Source organism: Morone saxatilis, unplaced genomic scaffold (genome assembly GCF_004916995.1).
Source record: "Morone saxatilis isolate NCDOM2014 unplaced genomic scaffold, NCSU_SB_2.0 Contig7, whole genome shotgun sequence".
Taxonomy (NCBI): domain Eukaryota; kingdom Metazoa; phylum Chordata; class Actinopteri; family Moronidae; genus Morone; species Morone saxatilis.
In genome coordinates, this window is record NW_023340246.1 from 21,485,154 (window position 1) to 21,501,846 (window position 16,693).

The window sequence follows — 16,693 nt, forward strand, 5'->3', positions numbered from 1 at the left end:
GATCAATCAAATTCAGGGTTCCCAAGCGTCCTGGAAAACCTGGAAATTTAGAGACTAGTTTTCCAGTCATAGAAACACCTGGAAATTAAGTTAAATGACCAAATATCTGTGTTGCCCAGGAAATGTTTTATTGTATTTTAGCCTTTGCTGTGGCCTAACTAACGTTACAGTTAGAAGAAAGTTTAGAAAGTGGAAGACCTGGCTGTAGTTAGAACAACCAAGCTCACCACAAACGCAAATTAAACGATGACCACCAATGGCTGACCGTAAATCAGCAATGTCCTGTATTGACAAGAAAAACTCCTGCAAAATTATTTCTTACCAAGAGTGGGAACCCTGAAATTCTTATTTACGTTTTTGTTCTTGGTTGCTATGCAGTCCACAAACCTTTATCAGGATGGAAATAAGGGGAAATGGAAAGACAAAGAGTAATATCTAATGTTATCATATGCTCAAAATTCGCATAGAATCGGAATCTGCAAAGTAATTCATCTATTAACCTCTGAAATATAGTTGAGTAAAAGTTGAATGTTTCCAAAACTGGAAATAATGAAGCACTGAACTGCACTGAAGTACAGTACTGAGTCGAAATTCACAGCTTTACTAATAGTGTCAAAGTGCTACAGAGGAATTTAGGATTGTAAAAGTCACCAGTGTTAAAATGGAGTCCAACCAGTTTCATATTTACTGCCCGCGCTGTCAGACTTTCCAACCCGAGTAGAATAAAAAAGTTGAGGTTTTTGTTGTTGATTGGTGGTGAATCCAGCTGGAGAACTTTTAATACGCTAACGTGGAAAACAAACGTTTCACTTCATGTTTTTATAGATTGCTTGTTTCATCCGGTATTTATAGATCTGGAGCAAGTTCACCCTTTACCTCTGACTCAGTTATCCGCACACGATGCCAGTGACTTTAACAAGGGCTGCTATGAAATCACTGGTGTTGCCTCTCTTAGCTTTCTATGCATTTGCCACAGTTTTGATTTTTTTTTATTTCTTTGTTCCTTTTAGGCGTCCAACAGGCCGATGAACAGGAAATGAAGCTAATGGCCTCCACTCCTCACACAAGTCGCATCTTTAACGTCGCCAACTTTGACATGATCAAGAATGTACAGAAAGAGCTCATCACTCAGGTGTGCGCGAGTGTTGACGATCAACTCAACTCACTCGTCAGCGGAGAAGAAGGTGAGATTGGTTTAAATGGCACATCTGTCTCAAACGTTCTGTCTTCTGTTGTCCCTTCTCACATTATCTGAGAGTCCTCTGTAAACAGGAAGTAGAGTGCTGTTTGCTTTCTCATATTTAAGCATTTCCTGTAAAAACAGGCAGCTAGAGAGGCACTTGTAGCGAATATTGATTGGCTTCTTAAAGCAGCCAATAGAGCTGAGTGTGTGTTATGTCCCCACTGCTGTGCAGCTAGCACTTTATTAAACAATGAGATTCAGATAATCCTTTAATTCTATTTTTTTATTATGTTTTTTTTGCAGTCGTTGAGCCAGCCTCTAACCTCCAAGTCCTGGAAGTGGCCTCGAAGTCCATACGTATAACCTGGGACGCCTCTATTGGAGAGGTTTCAGGATACAAGGTGCAGATGATCCCCATGATGACCGGCAGCAAGCGGCAGGAGCTCTACGTGGGCCCGGGCCAGACTTCGGTGGTGGTCAGAGACCTTTCTCCAGACACAGAGTACCAGATCAGTCTGTTCGCTCTCAGGGGCCTGACGCCAAGCGAGCCTGTCACAGTCATGCAGATGACAGCACCGGTTAAAGTATCACAGGGTGAGTACAACATAAAGATAGTACAACTTCCCAGTTAGTCGATTTTGACTTTGTATTGCTTTTATCCTCTACGCTGATGACACTGTGTTTTGTTCAGCTTAATTTGACCAATCTTCTGTCGTTTTAGGGTTGGGTATGAATATGAGATTTGATTAATTCTGTTTGTATCGAATACTGGGTCAATAAACTTTCTATAAATGTATCAATAATCCAGAAGATCCTGTGCTCGAGTGGGTTGGTCAGCAGGTCACTTTACAGGAATCGTTCATGATTTTGGAAAATATTCTCTTTCTTACAGAGAGTTAGATAATAAGATTAGTACCTTTCTCATGTCTGTGTGATAGGTATTGAGCTAAAGTTGGAAAGCGATTAGCTTAGCTTACAAGCTCCCTCTAAAACCACAAATTGTTGTTTTTACATCAAACAAGACTCATTGTGCTAATTGGCAAGACTTTGGGGCATATTGTGAGTTATTTTCCGTGCTTCTAGTCTTTATGCTAAGCTAGGCTAATTGCTTTCCAAACCTGATGCCAGTTCAGAATGACCAGTTTCCAACTTGTAAACACCATTTTATTTATACAGCCCAAAATCACAAATTGCCTCAGGGGGCTTTACAATCTGTACAACATTCAACACCTTCTGTCTTAGAGCCTAAAGCTCTTTTAACAGAAGAAAACCTCCAGTAAGAACTACAGAGGCATGCAATAGATGTTGAGTGAACAAAACAAACCCCCAAAATTACATTGTATACATTTTTTGATGACACAAATTCTGATGAAGATTATAAAATTTATGTAAAAAATGTGGATCCAGGAGGATTAAGTCTTAATTACGACTTGGAAAGTCACTCTGAAAGCTTCTCCAATCATCAACATCAGCCACCATTATCTATCTGTATTCGTATACAGACTCGGGAAGGGCGGTGCTTTAACTGACAGTGGGGCGGGAATAACCACACATTTTTAATTTAAGCCTGAAATTGATATTGGTTGATCAGAAGTGGCTATATTTAATAGAAAACTATTTACTGAACAGCCTCAAAATTGATCTTCAGAGTAATTTTTTCATTACAAGAGTAGGATAACGTTTTTATTATTTTTACACAGCTAGCTTAACGCTAAGAAAACAGCCCTTAAATGTCCTTGTTAAAAAGGATTAAAAAAACAACGAAATAATTAATGTAATTTTGTGTTTAGGGTTAGGGCTGTTGTGTTTAATTAAAGTATACTTTTAAGAATCAGTGTGCCTCTTATTTGCTTCACTGATTAAGGATGTAAAGTCTGACAATATAAGTGCTTCCACTGAATCTCGTAAATTACAACTTTCTATTGCGCTTTTTGTTTTTCCAATCCAGAATGCTCTCTCGACGTGGATGTTCAAGCTGATGTCGTCCTCTTGGTTGACGGTTCCTACAGCATCGGTCTGGCTAACTTTGCTAAAGTCAGAGCTTTCTTGGAGGTGCTGGTGAACTCCTTTGACATTGGGCCAAATAAGGTCCAGATCAGCTTGGTCCAGTACAGCAGGGACCCCCACACAGAGTTCTACCTGAACACTCACCATGACCTGAACGCTGTGGTCAAGGCAGTGAGAACATTCCCGTACCGTGGCGGCTCCACCAACACCGGCAGGGCTATGACCTACGTAAGAGAGAAGATCTTCCAGGCCACCAGAGGGGCGCGACCCAATGTTCCCCGCGTCAACATCCTCATCACGGACGGAAAGTCATCTGACGCCTTCCAGGATCCGGCCACCAAGCTGAGGAATTCTGATGTGGAGATCTTTGCGGTGGGCGTTAAGGATGCTGTACGATCTGAGCTGGAGGCAATTGCCAACACACCGGCCGAGACCCACGTGTATACCGTGGAGGACTTTGATGCTTTTGAGAGAATTTCCAAAGAACTCACACAGTCCATCTGCCTGAGGATCGAGCAAGAACTCCGCACCATCCAGCAGAGACGTAAGTAATTCTCTATGCTGAAGCACTGTGTTTCTCTTGAAGTTCTTTTGAGCAATCTACTCTTGTTTTAGGGTTGGGTATAAGTTAGATTTTGATCTGGTTTGTATCAAATTCTGAGTTGATTCTGGTCATTTTGTTTGAGTCAGAAAAGGCAATAGTCATAATTAACAAGGTTTTTTGTGATTTTTTTTTGTCCGAAGGTAATGGAAACTAGAAATAGTCTCTATGTTTTTATGCACATGCTAGCTGTTTTCCACTGGTTGGGTCCTCTCCTTTGCTGTTGGTTTAAATGGTTCCATTTAGTGCAGTCCATAATTTGGCTTCTATAAGCACTGTTTATAAGTTTAATGCCTCAGCAACCACTTGTCCCCACACAGATTTATTGCATCATGATTGTTTGGTTCTCAATAAACTTTTAACCAGGATATAACACACAGATCTCCAAAGCTAGGACGCAACCACACTTGTTGTTTGTTAAGGAAAACATTAGGTGTGTGACTCCCCCTCAACTTGGTTGCAACCCAAGTACCCTCATTCAGTGTTGCTAGCTTGGTGACTTTTCAGACTCTCCTAGCGACTTTATTTTTAAAATATGTAATTTTTGGAAATGTATAATTCTAACTGGTAGGTTAGTTTAAAGTCAGTCAGTTCCTTTAAATGTCAATGGGTGCATTTTCTCATTTGGACCGTTTAATGGTTATGCCTTCGATCCAAAGAAAAGAGCTACTGATTGATGACACTGGTGATTATCAATTGTTTGTTAGAGGATTGGGACCTGTTTTACCAGTTTATCCATTGCTCTGTAGCGGGAATAGTTTGCTAAGCTGCATGCTAATACCTATACTAATACTCGGCCAGCTTTGTTTCATCTGTGGCACAAAAATTTACTAACTATGGAGTAGTCTGATGATCAGAGTGCTCAGTGCGTACCAGTCTTCTCTGGATTTTAAAGTAGAGAATGGCTGCCAACAAACATACACCCCTTACTTAAAGGGCACAGATTACCTAAAACGATGCTTTTCCCCATTCTCCTCTGTAGTGAAACAAAGTGAAGATATAAGGGATCACTTTGTGACTTTGTCAGTGGTAAGCAATTTCGTCTCACAGCAAGAAGGCCCTGTGTTTGATTCCCGGCTGGGGAAAGTGTTTGCGTCAGTTTCCTCCATTAGGTTAATTATTCCAGATCTGGAGTTGTTCCTTGGGCGCCGTAGGTCTTAGGATAGGTCATACGCAGAAAATGAATTTCTCTACGGGGGTCAATGAAGGATAACTTAACTTAAAACATTGAAAATGGATGTCACAAGCAATGTTATAAGGTACGACAGTGTTTACAAGCACACGACTTCCGTGTGTCACCACCTGAAAGACTTTGGATTGGTTCTGCAGTACAGTTTTTTTAAAACCTCTTTAATTGTTTCCATCCAACGAAAGCTGAGAGAAATTCCTCGGCTGGAGGATGAAGCAACAAACTGTTTAAAAAATATTCTTTTAAACTTGTTGTTCGATTACCAATTTGTTTCAAAAGTTTGCTGACGACTTAAAATGGCTACGAGAAGAAGTCAAAGTTGTTAAAGAAACATATATTCTAAATCATTTCTGTAGCCCATTGACACACAGTTTTTGTTTGAGTTTAGCTTGTGAATGAGCTAACATTATTTATTTTGCTAATTTGTGATCATTTCAAAATGTGGAATTGCCAAACTACAGTTTCCTCAAACATGTAGAGCTGATACTGTTTTTTGATCATAAAAATACATATGCTTTTTATTTGTACTTGATGAATGCTTGTCATCACTCTGTGGGCTCGGCTTATTAATCTGAAATATGAATGTTTAATGAGAACAAACAGCCATTTATTAAGATTTGTAGTGATTAAACCAACATTTTAACTATTAATTACTGCAGCAGTCAGATCTAACTCTACCAGCCTTCACTGTGGGGGAGAATACAGACAACCACCAACAGTCGTCCATATGCACACAATTACTTTCATGTGACTTTTTCAAGCGTGTCTATTTCACCCGAGCCCTCCTATTTGCCTCAATGTGTTAAACATATGTCCACCTTTTGATCTTTCAAGGGCAGAGAGAGTTCCTGCATGTGGAAATTTAAGAACTGGGTCAAGCAGTGGTTGCAGAGATCTCTTAGCTTTTGTTTAAAACCTAGCTGAAGCACCATATGACTCAGTTATTGCCACATCAACGCAGTCCAGACTGTCAGGTGTGTTGTCCGTCACGTATCTGTAAACAAAACTTTGACTTTGAAATGCATTCTTGGTGCTGAAATCATTAGCCAACCTCCCGGAACATCTGGTGGTCAAGTTTAAACAAGCAAGAAGAGTTACTCACAAATGCTGTTTCACCTACTTAAAGCCAAATATTAATCACTCTGTTACTTTGCCAAGAGCAGCTTCCAGGTCTGCCAGCACAGAATGTGACTCACACCAGCTTTGATTGCTGATTATATAATTCTTATATAATAATGACTTTATGTCAACAGAGAGAAGTGTTCAGGAGCCTGAGTGAGCTGCACAGTCACAGCTTCCAGGCACCAAATTGGCTCAAAGAGCTCCCTCAGTGGGGAGTTTCACAGCAGCCGCCCTCCTGATGTTTGTTTGAATGATGGGGCTGTCAGATGGGTTGTGGATTGTACATATCTATTAAATGTCATGTAGGCCAGCCCCTCTACCCTCTGGATCCTTTCTTTTGCTACTGTTTACTTTCTTTAAAGGGAGTCTTGGTTGTTTTTTCTGCAGCACAAACTAACTTTTAACCAAGATAGAGGCTAGGCTCAGTTAGTGTTGTCCTCTGTGATCTGTATTTTTCTACCTTTAAAGTCCAGGTGGAATGAAAAATTTCATTTTAAACCTTTAAAGATAGCTTCCTCGGTTATATATATATCTCCTATTTAACAATGTATGCAGAAAAATCCATTTCAAAATCTAATCATTGTGTCTTCCTGTAAAACAAAACGTGACATGTGCTTACGTAAACGTGAACTAACTGATTTCAACCAATAATATCATGACAAGATCATGACCCCTGTCCCACACGCTTCCCCCCACCACTAAATCCTACACAATGATCCTTTAAATGTCAAAATCTGGCTTTTGGACAATTCATGGATTTTATTGATGTGGTATTGAGATGTAGAATAATCGTCCTGTTGATTCCTGCCCAATCATATGTATTTCTAACATCACGGACGCTCAATGAAGTCACTCAGTGACCTTTGATGTCCAAACATCAGTGGAAAAGAAATAAGTTGACAACTTTATTGCTGAGGTTCATCACAGTTTTCTTGACAACTAAAGTATAAGTAAAAACAAAATGGTTAAAATCACCTTTTAACGTTACTTTCCACTTTCTCCAGGACTGATACAACCCAGGGACCTTTCCTTCTCGGAGGTGGGCCCCAGAAGCTTCAGGACCTCCTGGGAGATAGATGCAAATAACGTCGACTCCTTCCTGGTAAAGTTCAAGCCGGCAGATGATGCCAACAGCCATTATGTGTCCATGTCTGTACCCGGGGACACACGTACCACCCTCCTCCCCCACCTCACCCCACTTACCCGCTACGAAGTCAGCATTCAGGCTCTGTATGAGAATGGGGAGAAAGCAAGCTTGCCTGTGACCGGCTATGAGACCACGTTAGAAGGTATTTTATGTTCACTCAAGACATTTACCTTTGTTTATTCAGCTGGTGAGAGCATCCTAACTCGGTCACACTTGTTGCAGAACTTGGCTCCGTGCGAAACCTAAGAGTCTCTGAAGAAACCACAGATAGCTTCAGAGTGTCGTGGCAGCCAGCTCCAGGAGCCGTCACTCGCTACAGGTTGACCTATGAACCCGTAGGGGACCAGCTCTCGAGGCTAGAGACGGCCACCATCGGCCCCGACTCAACGATTGTGCTGCAGGAGCTTCGGCCAGGAACCACCTACCGCGTCACCGTCACCCCTGAATACCAGTCCGGCCCCGGAGTACCGCAGCAGACTGATGGCACCACCAAAGAAGGTGAGTGCAGCTTCATAATATACTGTTAAAGATGTCATTCAGGTATTACTGGAATCAGTAGTTGTATTTATTTTTAAAATATGCTCCATATAACTCCACATTTATATCTTTTAATCATCAAATTTAAACTTCTTCTGCAGTATCAAAATAATAAAGCTTAATTTATGGTTACAGTGAATACAGAATCACTTTACATGGTAACATCACAACACCTGTTTGTATCAACCAGTGCATGATGGGAAATGTAATGGACATGCCAAATTAGACTTTCTGTTCTTAGATTTCTCTGCCTAAAAAGCAGTATTGGAAACCCCAAAAGAAACAGCCAAGGGTTCAAAGGGTTAACAGATAATGATCAACAGATCATGAGTGTTTGGAGCTCTGATAGGTGGCGAATTTCTGTTCCAAAACAGATTTTGGGCCAGACGTTGAGCTCTGAAGTCCAGAAATCTGAGTAGCTGGTTAAGTAATGGTTGAGTCACTGGTTCTGATCCACAACAGGTGCCTGCAGATGTTTTACAATAGTTTTGTTTGTGCTATGGGACAGTAAAAACTATAAAAAAAACTAATTGTACCTTTAAATCACAAAGATGTTGGAAGATGAAACCATTCTGGGTCTTTCCGTCTGTTTACGTCATTTAAAGGCCTCAATGGAAAGAAGTCCAGGCTTCATTCTGACGTTCTCGCTGACTTTGGTTGTCCACTGTGTCTGTTTGTGAAGCCGGCATCTGCAGTTTGGCGTTTGCTTTCATTCCAATGTTGCCTGGGAGTGCCAGGAAGTCCACACATTTCTGACCCCAGTGGAAAGTGAACTCTGCAGTGTTAGTACAACCTGCCACCCATCGAGCTCCTCCTCAGAACCGTCCTGCCTTACAGGGAAAGGAATGAAGCAGAGAAAGTAGGGAAATAGAAGTGGGTCAACATGTACTCAAAGGTGATAAACAGAAACCCGTCCAGTCGCTGGAAGATTCCTGATATTTCATAAATTCTTGAAGGAAGATTATCACATAGAGAATCTGCCAGTGTTACACTGCAAAAACAGCCCTTCTAGAAACAAATATTCCTAAATATAATCCAATTTCCTTGTATTGAGCAAAGAAATCGGCCAGTGGGGTAATAATTCTTAAAAATAGCATAAAAACCTAACCACTGAAAGACTGTAATGGGCCTTAAAACTAGAAAATATGACACATACACACAAGCATGAAAACTTACGTTATTTAAGATAGACTTTATTAAAATAAGTATTTAGGTCACTTTATTGAACTGAATTTAAGAATTTGTACCATTTGCAAAAAAATATTATGCAAACCATTGTTGGAAGTTGTTACTGGTTAAATCGTGCTCAATATTAGCTGTAATATCTTATTAAGATAAAGACAAAATTTCTTAAAACAGCAAAATAAAAAAGTGACAAAAAAGTAAAATGCACCAGAAGCATTTTTATTTTATTATTTTCATTTAACAGTGAAAAACTAAACAGCTGCTTCATTTAAATCAAATATTAGCTGTAATATCTTCAGATTACTTTTCTAATGCAGAACATGCTTGACAAGATTATTTTTCCTCATTTCCCAGAAACAAGTCTTTCTTTGCTTTCTTGAGATTTGTTTTTTGCAGAGCTTCAGTGTTTTCAGGGAGAGATTTCATATCTTCTGAAGACTATTGAGCCAAAGCGTTGAGGACACAGATGTCTGTCAGGGCAACAGCATTTCTCACCGTGTAAATCCCCCTCCTGGCTGCTCCTCATCGGAGGTGATTTTTATTTATTTTGTATTTTTGACGGTTTATAAAAAGAGGCAGGATTAATCCCAGCTTGCACCTCTTTGACATGAAACACCCAGCTGGCTCTCAGATGGATTTATGTTTTTTCCTCCCCCTGTATGGCCCTCAATATTGTTCCCATTACAATGTTTACTGTGCCATGACTTTATCTCAGAACTATGAATTGATGCAGTGCCTTGAGGTTTTGCATGAGTTGCCCTTTTGCTTGCAGACTTTTCCACCGAGTCCTGTGTTTGGACAAAAGCACATAATACTTACCATTGGGAATCACTTTACTCTGCTCTTTTCTCTGACTGCTATTCACTTTTCAGCACTCGGTAGGAAAAAACTCAGTCAGGCAACAATAAACATTTCACAGTCTGCAGTGGGCGTTAACATCAGGGAATTGAGTCACCACTTCATTTTAATAATTATTTTTCAAAGAGGAATTGTGTGAACATGCCCTACTTCACTGTCTCTTACAGTAATTCACATCCTGGTAGTTGCCCAGTACAAACACAGCTTTCTACTGTGCGGCTCAACTGGAGCGACTGGGAGTTTCGGTGTCTCGGTCAAGGACGCCTCAGATGGACTGTTTTTCATCCACTTTTTATCCAGTCAAGGACATAATGCACAAATATAGAGAGCTGCAGGGATGATGTGTGTTTGTAGTTAGCATCACACTGGTTCCTTTCACAAAAATCCAATGGGATTATTCCTTTTCCTAATCCATTTTGGATAATTGCAGAGAATAAGATCTTGAAATGATTGATTCATGCAAATTTATTGTCATTTAATGTCAGCTCTCGATAACATCTTAAAGCAACAATATGTAAGATTTGGTATTTGTTGTGATATATTTCAATGCGGTCCTGCACATACATAACGTAACAACTGACCCAGTACAGTTTTTATACAATTCTCTGTCATTTTTATCAATCACACATTTAATAGCCCTCTTTTTGACAAATGAAGTTGCCTCGCTGTTATTGTATTAGTTCTTGCGAGGCCTTTCGACCCCCAATGATGCTTTGGCAACCCCTAGTGGAGGTCAGGTTGGGAACCAGTGGTGTAATGTGAGTTTATCAGAGCAAAATTTGGTGCTGAATAAAAGATGCAAATTTCCTTTAGTTAAGAAACAGAAGATCCAGACACAAAAAAATCAGTTAATAAATTAAAATACCAGGATATCTGCTAATATAGACACCTAATATAAACAATCTTGTAACTTAAAGCTAGACATTATTTCTATGTGAGTTCTGGCACGCAGCTGTGACCCGCTGATCCTCCGGATTAAGTGATTACTGTATTTTTATTATGGCTGTGCAGCTCAACAAGCACAGCTAATGTTTGAGGTTTTACAGTAATCGCTGTGACTAAACGCTGGACCACGATCAGATCATCACAATGGCTCTTAAAACAAACACGGCAAACATTTGATACCAGTTCAAATGTGGCTTTCTTTTTCCTCCGGAGCAGAATGTTAGAAGTGGTCCTACTTTGAGTATTCAGAGGAGGCTTCAGAGGTTGGGCTTATTGTTCCTGCAGCGTGATAATATATAATATTATAATATAATAAACACAACGAGAGCCCAGAGAGGAAGGAGAGGAGGACGTTTACTTGTTAATGTTAAAGAAAATCCATTTCTGTCCATCATTCCTTAAGTTTACTCACTAAGTTAATTTCTGGGATCAAGACCTCAGTTCCCTAAGGTCCTCTTAAAGGCACAATTCATCCCAAATCTAAATCCTTATTAATCCATCTACATTGTTTTGGTTTAGGTTGCTGAGCTTTGGAGATATCAGTCGTAGAAGACGTCTTGCCTACGTGTAGGAACTATTTCCTTAAGGGTTCCCACGCGTCCTGCAAAAACTGAATATTTAGAAACTTGTTTTCCAACAAAAAACAGCTCATTCTAAGGAAACTAAAACATAACATTTCTTCAGGTGATTAAAACACTAATAAAAACACACCTATGAATATTATCTTACATTTCTGACAATAGATCATCCTCAGTGTTTGACACTAGAGCTTTAATGGGTGAAAATGAGTCAAAGTGTAGGGACCTGGTGGTCTAGTGGTTAAGACACCACCATGTGACTGCAGTGTCCCTGCTTTAATAGATATTTTGATTTGAGGCTTTTATACGAAGCATAATGTAAAATTCTGATATTCTGGAAATTACAAGCTTCGGCATAATTACATTAAAGTGATACACAAGCACACAAAACCAATCATTAGTCAAAATATTGCTAAATTTATCTGAATTATAAAAGCTGTGTTATTGGCCAGCTGAGCCAAAGGATCTGGAGTTCCCACCATTGGTCCTGAAGAAGCGTTTTTGCTCAGCGGACACAGTCGGAGCGGCCGCGTCGTGCTGTAACAGTAACAGCGGACACAGCAGCCAGCATAGAGAGGTAAAGATGAGAAACAGCAAGATCGGACAGGAATGTAACGCAGCTGAGAGCGTGGCTGGGAGGTTAGGCAAGACTGACTCATCCCTCTCTTCTCTGTTTATGTCTCCGTCTCCATGTGTCTTCATGCTACCTCGCCTTATGTCTTTCCCATCTCTCTCTTCTGTCTCTTATTTTCCTCCTCACTTCTTGCCTCTCTTTTGTTGCGGTCTCTCCACCTTGTGAGGGCCTGCCTGGTCACAGTGCAGTGCAATCAATACAACCTCCACTCGTTTTTTTATTTTACCCCCCTTCTTTCCGATTGCTTCAGGTGGCCCTTGTTGGCATTTGTTCTGCCGTGTTGCATTCATGGGTCCAGTTCAGCGTGAGGACACGTGACGTGCGTTGGTAGGGGCCCACCAGACGATCCCCGAAGTTGGCCCCGATCAGAGGCAGCTGGCAGGAGGGTTCCTCATTACCTCCGTTTCCTCTCACACGTAGGGCTCAGATCTGCAGTGGAAAACCGCTCTGATACTGTACCCACATTAAAAACCAGTGAGCTCACTCTTTCTTATTGTAAAACCTCTCATTGTACAGTAAGAGCTCACGTTAAAAGGCTTCACGGGGGCCTCGTTTGTGCGCTGGAGATTTCCGTTTACGACCAAATGGGAGCTAAAATGGAAAACTCTCCTTCTTGCCAAAATGAGCTGGTTACGATGCTTTCTGCGATATATCACAGCTAATTCAGGTCCCAAACTACTGTATAAATGCTACAGACAGACTTTGTTTTCAGTCTTTCCTAATTTGTTCAAACAATGGGCACGGTAGATCCCAGGATAAAGTCAAATGACATTTGTATACATGTGGTCCATCTCGGTGTAAACCTGTCCACAGCTGATATATAAAGGCTCTGCAGCTGCTTTTGCCTCTTTTTTCTCTTCCAAGTCCTTCACTTTTAGCACTCATTTGGAAAGGACCCCAAAACTTGACATTAACCAGGACTTCCTGATTGCAGCGTGACACTGCTGTGGGATGGAAAACTGTAGAGAAAAGGGAAACTTATCGTCATAGTGATGACAGTGCATGTTTGAAATAACGTGATTAATATTAAATGGCTTCCAATGCACCCTGAAGCCAAAAAATAAAAAGACAAATGCGCAAAAAGTTGGAAAATTAGAGTGATGAGCTATCTCTGAGGGGGGCAAGACAATTCCGGTGTCCTGTTTTTCATGATTGTGAGCTTTATGTCATCCTTTATGCTTGGGTGACTTTCCTGACCCAAGTGTCCATTAAACTGAAACCTCATAGAGATCTAAAAACACATGGCTGTTGACCTAAAACCAGACAGTCTGTTAGAAAACCTTGTTCTAACCTCTTAAAATCTCAGCTTTTGCTGTTTTCACCTCTCTCAGCTTTCCTGCTTCAGAGAGTTCAGGTGAGGTTGAAGTTAAATCCAGGTTTGGATTTATTTTCCGAACACATGACGAGTTCTTACTTTCCAGTTTGGATCGAAAGCCTCAGATTTTGGCTAAAACCGAGCTTCTCTCAATGTTCCTGTGGCGATTCTGGCCGACAACTCGCTCCATCTCAGTTTAATTCCCAGTTTAGAGTCGTGATGAAAGAGCGAACAGACATTTTTGGCCTAAAAATGACATCTCCTCAATTGTCACATGAAAGTGATAAAAATAAGACGAGAATAAAGAGTGCTTTAGTGTGCTATACAGGCTGGCTGTGAACAGATATTTCCGATTGGTGCTACAGAACCACTGATCTAGAAAATGAGTGAAAGACTTCAGACATGTTTCTGTTTTAGTCGTCACGTTGAACCGAGTGAAGGCTGTGAAGGAGACACATTTTTTAAAGCACCAACAAGTAGAATCAATGCTTTTATTTTTTAGTAATGGCGGCCCCTTGTGGGAACTGAACCACCTAAACAGGGTTGGGTGTCACAAACAGTTGCTGCTTATCAATCTTAGAGTTTAATTGAATCTCAAGGTTGCGATATACAATCTAAATGTTAAGGTATGTTGAAAATGCTTCGTCATGACAGAAACTCAGCAAGGGAGAGTTGGTAGTTAAGAAGACGATATTGCTCATTCTGCTGCATCGATTTAAGATCCTTTCTTTAAAATTGTCCATCGTGAGTGTGACAATGTTGTAGGAGTGCAATGCCACTAATACTATTGGTACTACTACTATTAGTACTAATGAATCCACAGCTCCACAACTGGTTCTTGATACCCAGTTATACCCTGAAAGGTGTCAGTATGTTTCAGTACTTCCTGTTCTGAAGGGCCCGCCATCATAGCCTCCTCCTGGCAGCAACCCACTGAACTCTGTGTTTTGTAGCTTGTAGGTTTGACGTGATGAACCTCACAAATGCGGGTAACGGAAGTAATTGTGTAAAGAATGAAAAAGAGAGCTAGAGAAACAAGTCCAAACTGTCACAAAGGAAGTTTCAAACACTGTTGGTGGACTTTAAGACCAAAAACAACACTAGGGTGTACTCTGCTGTGTTGTCTCAGGTACTCATGAGACTATAGAATAAGATCCAGGAAGGCTGGTCTGAGAAATAGATCCTTGAGTTTGAGGACTCTCTTGAGGACGACTGTATGTTGGCAATGAGCCACGTTTTTCCCGGAGCCCTCTGTGTCGGCGCCCTGCTGAGCCAGTGCAGGGATCCCATTCAGATGAGTGATTGGGGCAAAATGGTGGAACCAGCTCTGGCAGTATTACCGCCTTGCTCATTGAGCTATGTGGAGTAGCACCAACGACACTGCCAGAGTCATTTTTCTTTCCCCCTCGTCTGGGCCACCCGTACGCAAAACTGTAGCCGCTCTGCACTTGAAGGTGCTTTAAATTGCCGACGGTAGATGGAACATTTTGAGGAGCCAAGTTTATACAAAGCAATAAGCCGAGAGACTTTCCACTGCAACTGTAGGGTTGCAGCAGCAGGGAGTCCCAGACTGAGTCTCCTCCTCCAGATGCTTAGAGAACGACATAAGAATCTTTAAGGAAGCAAACAGAGGGCAGACTTACTTCAATCATGTGCCCTTCAGGTGCTGTAGGAATAAGCGTTTCTCTGGTTGTGGTTATACAACTCTTTCTCAGAGGTGGAGCTGCATTTCAGGACATAATCCACTGCTTCTGGTTCTTTGATCTGACATTCTAACATTATTATTATAACATTAGTCATTTCATTAGTTTCTGAAAGGGGATCATATTGAGTCACATAGCCTAAATGTGTTAAAGACATAGGTCAGGCATACAGTAGTTTTACTAGTTACTTTCGATTTTATCTCACAGTCTTCCGCCCAGTGTCTTTTTTTCAATTTTCAAAATAAAATACCCAGTGCAGACTCCTGATCGAATTTCACGCTAGATCATCATTGTGGCACTCAGTCAGAGGAGATTTAAAGCTGTTATGTTTTCTTTTTAATGACAAAATACACAAGTAAACAACGTCGGGCAGAAAGACGCTCTGCTTCTGGAATGCTCTCAAGTTTTTACAACATTAACCACACAAGCTCTAGCATAGTCTAACCGGACGTTGTATATTTATTATAACTTGACTTGCGGAGCCCTGCGAGTCCAGAGGGATACCTACAGCGTATATTTTAAAGCGGAGGGGCCACTGGCCAACCGGCAGTGTTTGACGAGTTGGGAGTGAGAATGTGTTGTTCTAAACATGTTTAGTTTTGTTCCAAATGGTTTTGGATGAAAAACATGATCTGAAAACATTTCTAGAAATAAAAACAGCAACTTTTAACTACACTTTTATAAAGAGACACATAGGAAAGATTATACCTAAAATGGATGCATAGCATTTTGAAGATCTCTCTGGTTTTGATTCCTATAGATAGATAGACTAGATAGATAGATAGATGGGTGCACAGCAGTGGAAATATCTTTAAAAGTGCATTTAATTTCTTGCGGTTTCGTTCAGATTTGCCTCATGATGGGTTGTGGAAAAACAGGGCTAAGTGCGTTTGAGGCGGCGTCTGCAGAGCACCAGATATTCCACACTCCATCTGACGGCTGTCTGTGGCTGTTATTCTCGAAAGCCTCCAGACTCTTCCAGCTTCCAGCTTTGAGAGACAGCGCTCCTTGAACCAGATAAAAATTGTCAGCGGCTCCCCGCTAATGGTGGCTGCAGCGGTGAAGACTGAGTGACGGCGACTGAGCGGCACAAAAATAAACGAATACATCTGCATGAATGAAGTACAGTCCAGCCAGGAAAAGTCAGAAATACTTCAGTTCAGATTCAGCCTGTCAAATTAAAAGCCTGATTAAAGCATATTAGAATAATCACTGCAAATGGATCTTTTCAAACTCAGTATCTCTGTCCTGATATGCTTGTCGACCTGTTTTAAGCTTAACTCACTGATATTTGATCGTTTTCCACCGCAAACTGCTCGTCTAGCCACATGTTTTGCACATTTAAAAGCACGATCAGAAAGACATTTCCTGTATCAGTTGGCGGCCTGCGCTCAACAACATCCGTCTTTTTGGTTAGTTCAGTTATTTAATTGTACTTTTTCAGCACATATACACATTTTGACTTTCTCACAGATAATCTGTTTCTGAATTTTGTTGTTTTGAATCCAGACCAGAAACAATCTTCCTGACTATAAACGTTTAAAGAGAGCCTGGTGTTTTCCTATTTTCCCTCTCTTTTAAGATATGTATCAATTGGCAAAAGCTAGAACGTGATTTATTTCATGCCTGCGCTCTTGATTATATAGCTGGTTCTGATATTTTGTGATAATTATCACGTTGTGGAAACCT

General features: G+C 40.8%; 1 protein-coding gene across 4 annotated transcripts in view; it reads left to right on the forward strand.

The window, feature by feature from the left end:
• The window catches only part of col12a1b (collagen, type XII, alpha 1b), a 136,562-nt gene that overhangs the window by 11,539 nt on the left and 108,330 nt on the right, over window positions 1-16,693 (forward strand). For all 4 annotated transcript variants that reach the window (XM_035678794.1, XM_035678796.1, XM_035678793.1 and 1 more), the window contains exons 8-12: window positions 1,011-1,184; window positions 1,487-1,777; window positions 3,132-3,734; window positions 7,107-7,391; window positions 7,472-7,747. In XM_035678794.1, the coding sequence (XP_035534687.1) occupies window positions 1,011-1,184; window positions 1,487-1,777; window positions 3,132-3,734; window positions 7,107-7,391; window positions 7,472-7,747 (1,629 nt within the window). The remainder of the gene's footprint in view (window positions 1-1,010; window positions 1,185-1,486; window positions 1,778-3,131; window positions 3,735-7,106; window positions 7,392-7,471; window positions 7,748-16,693) is intronic.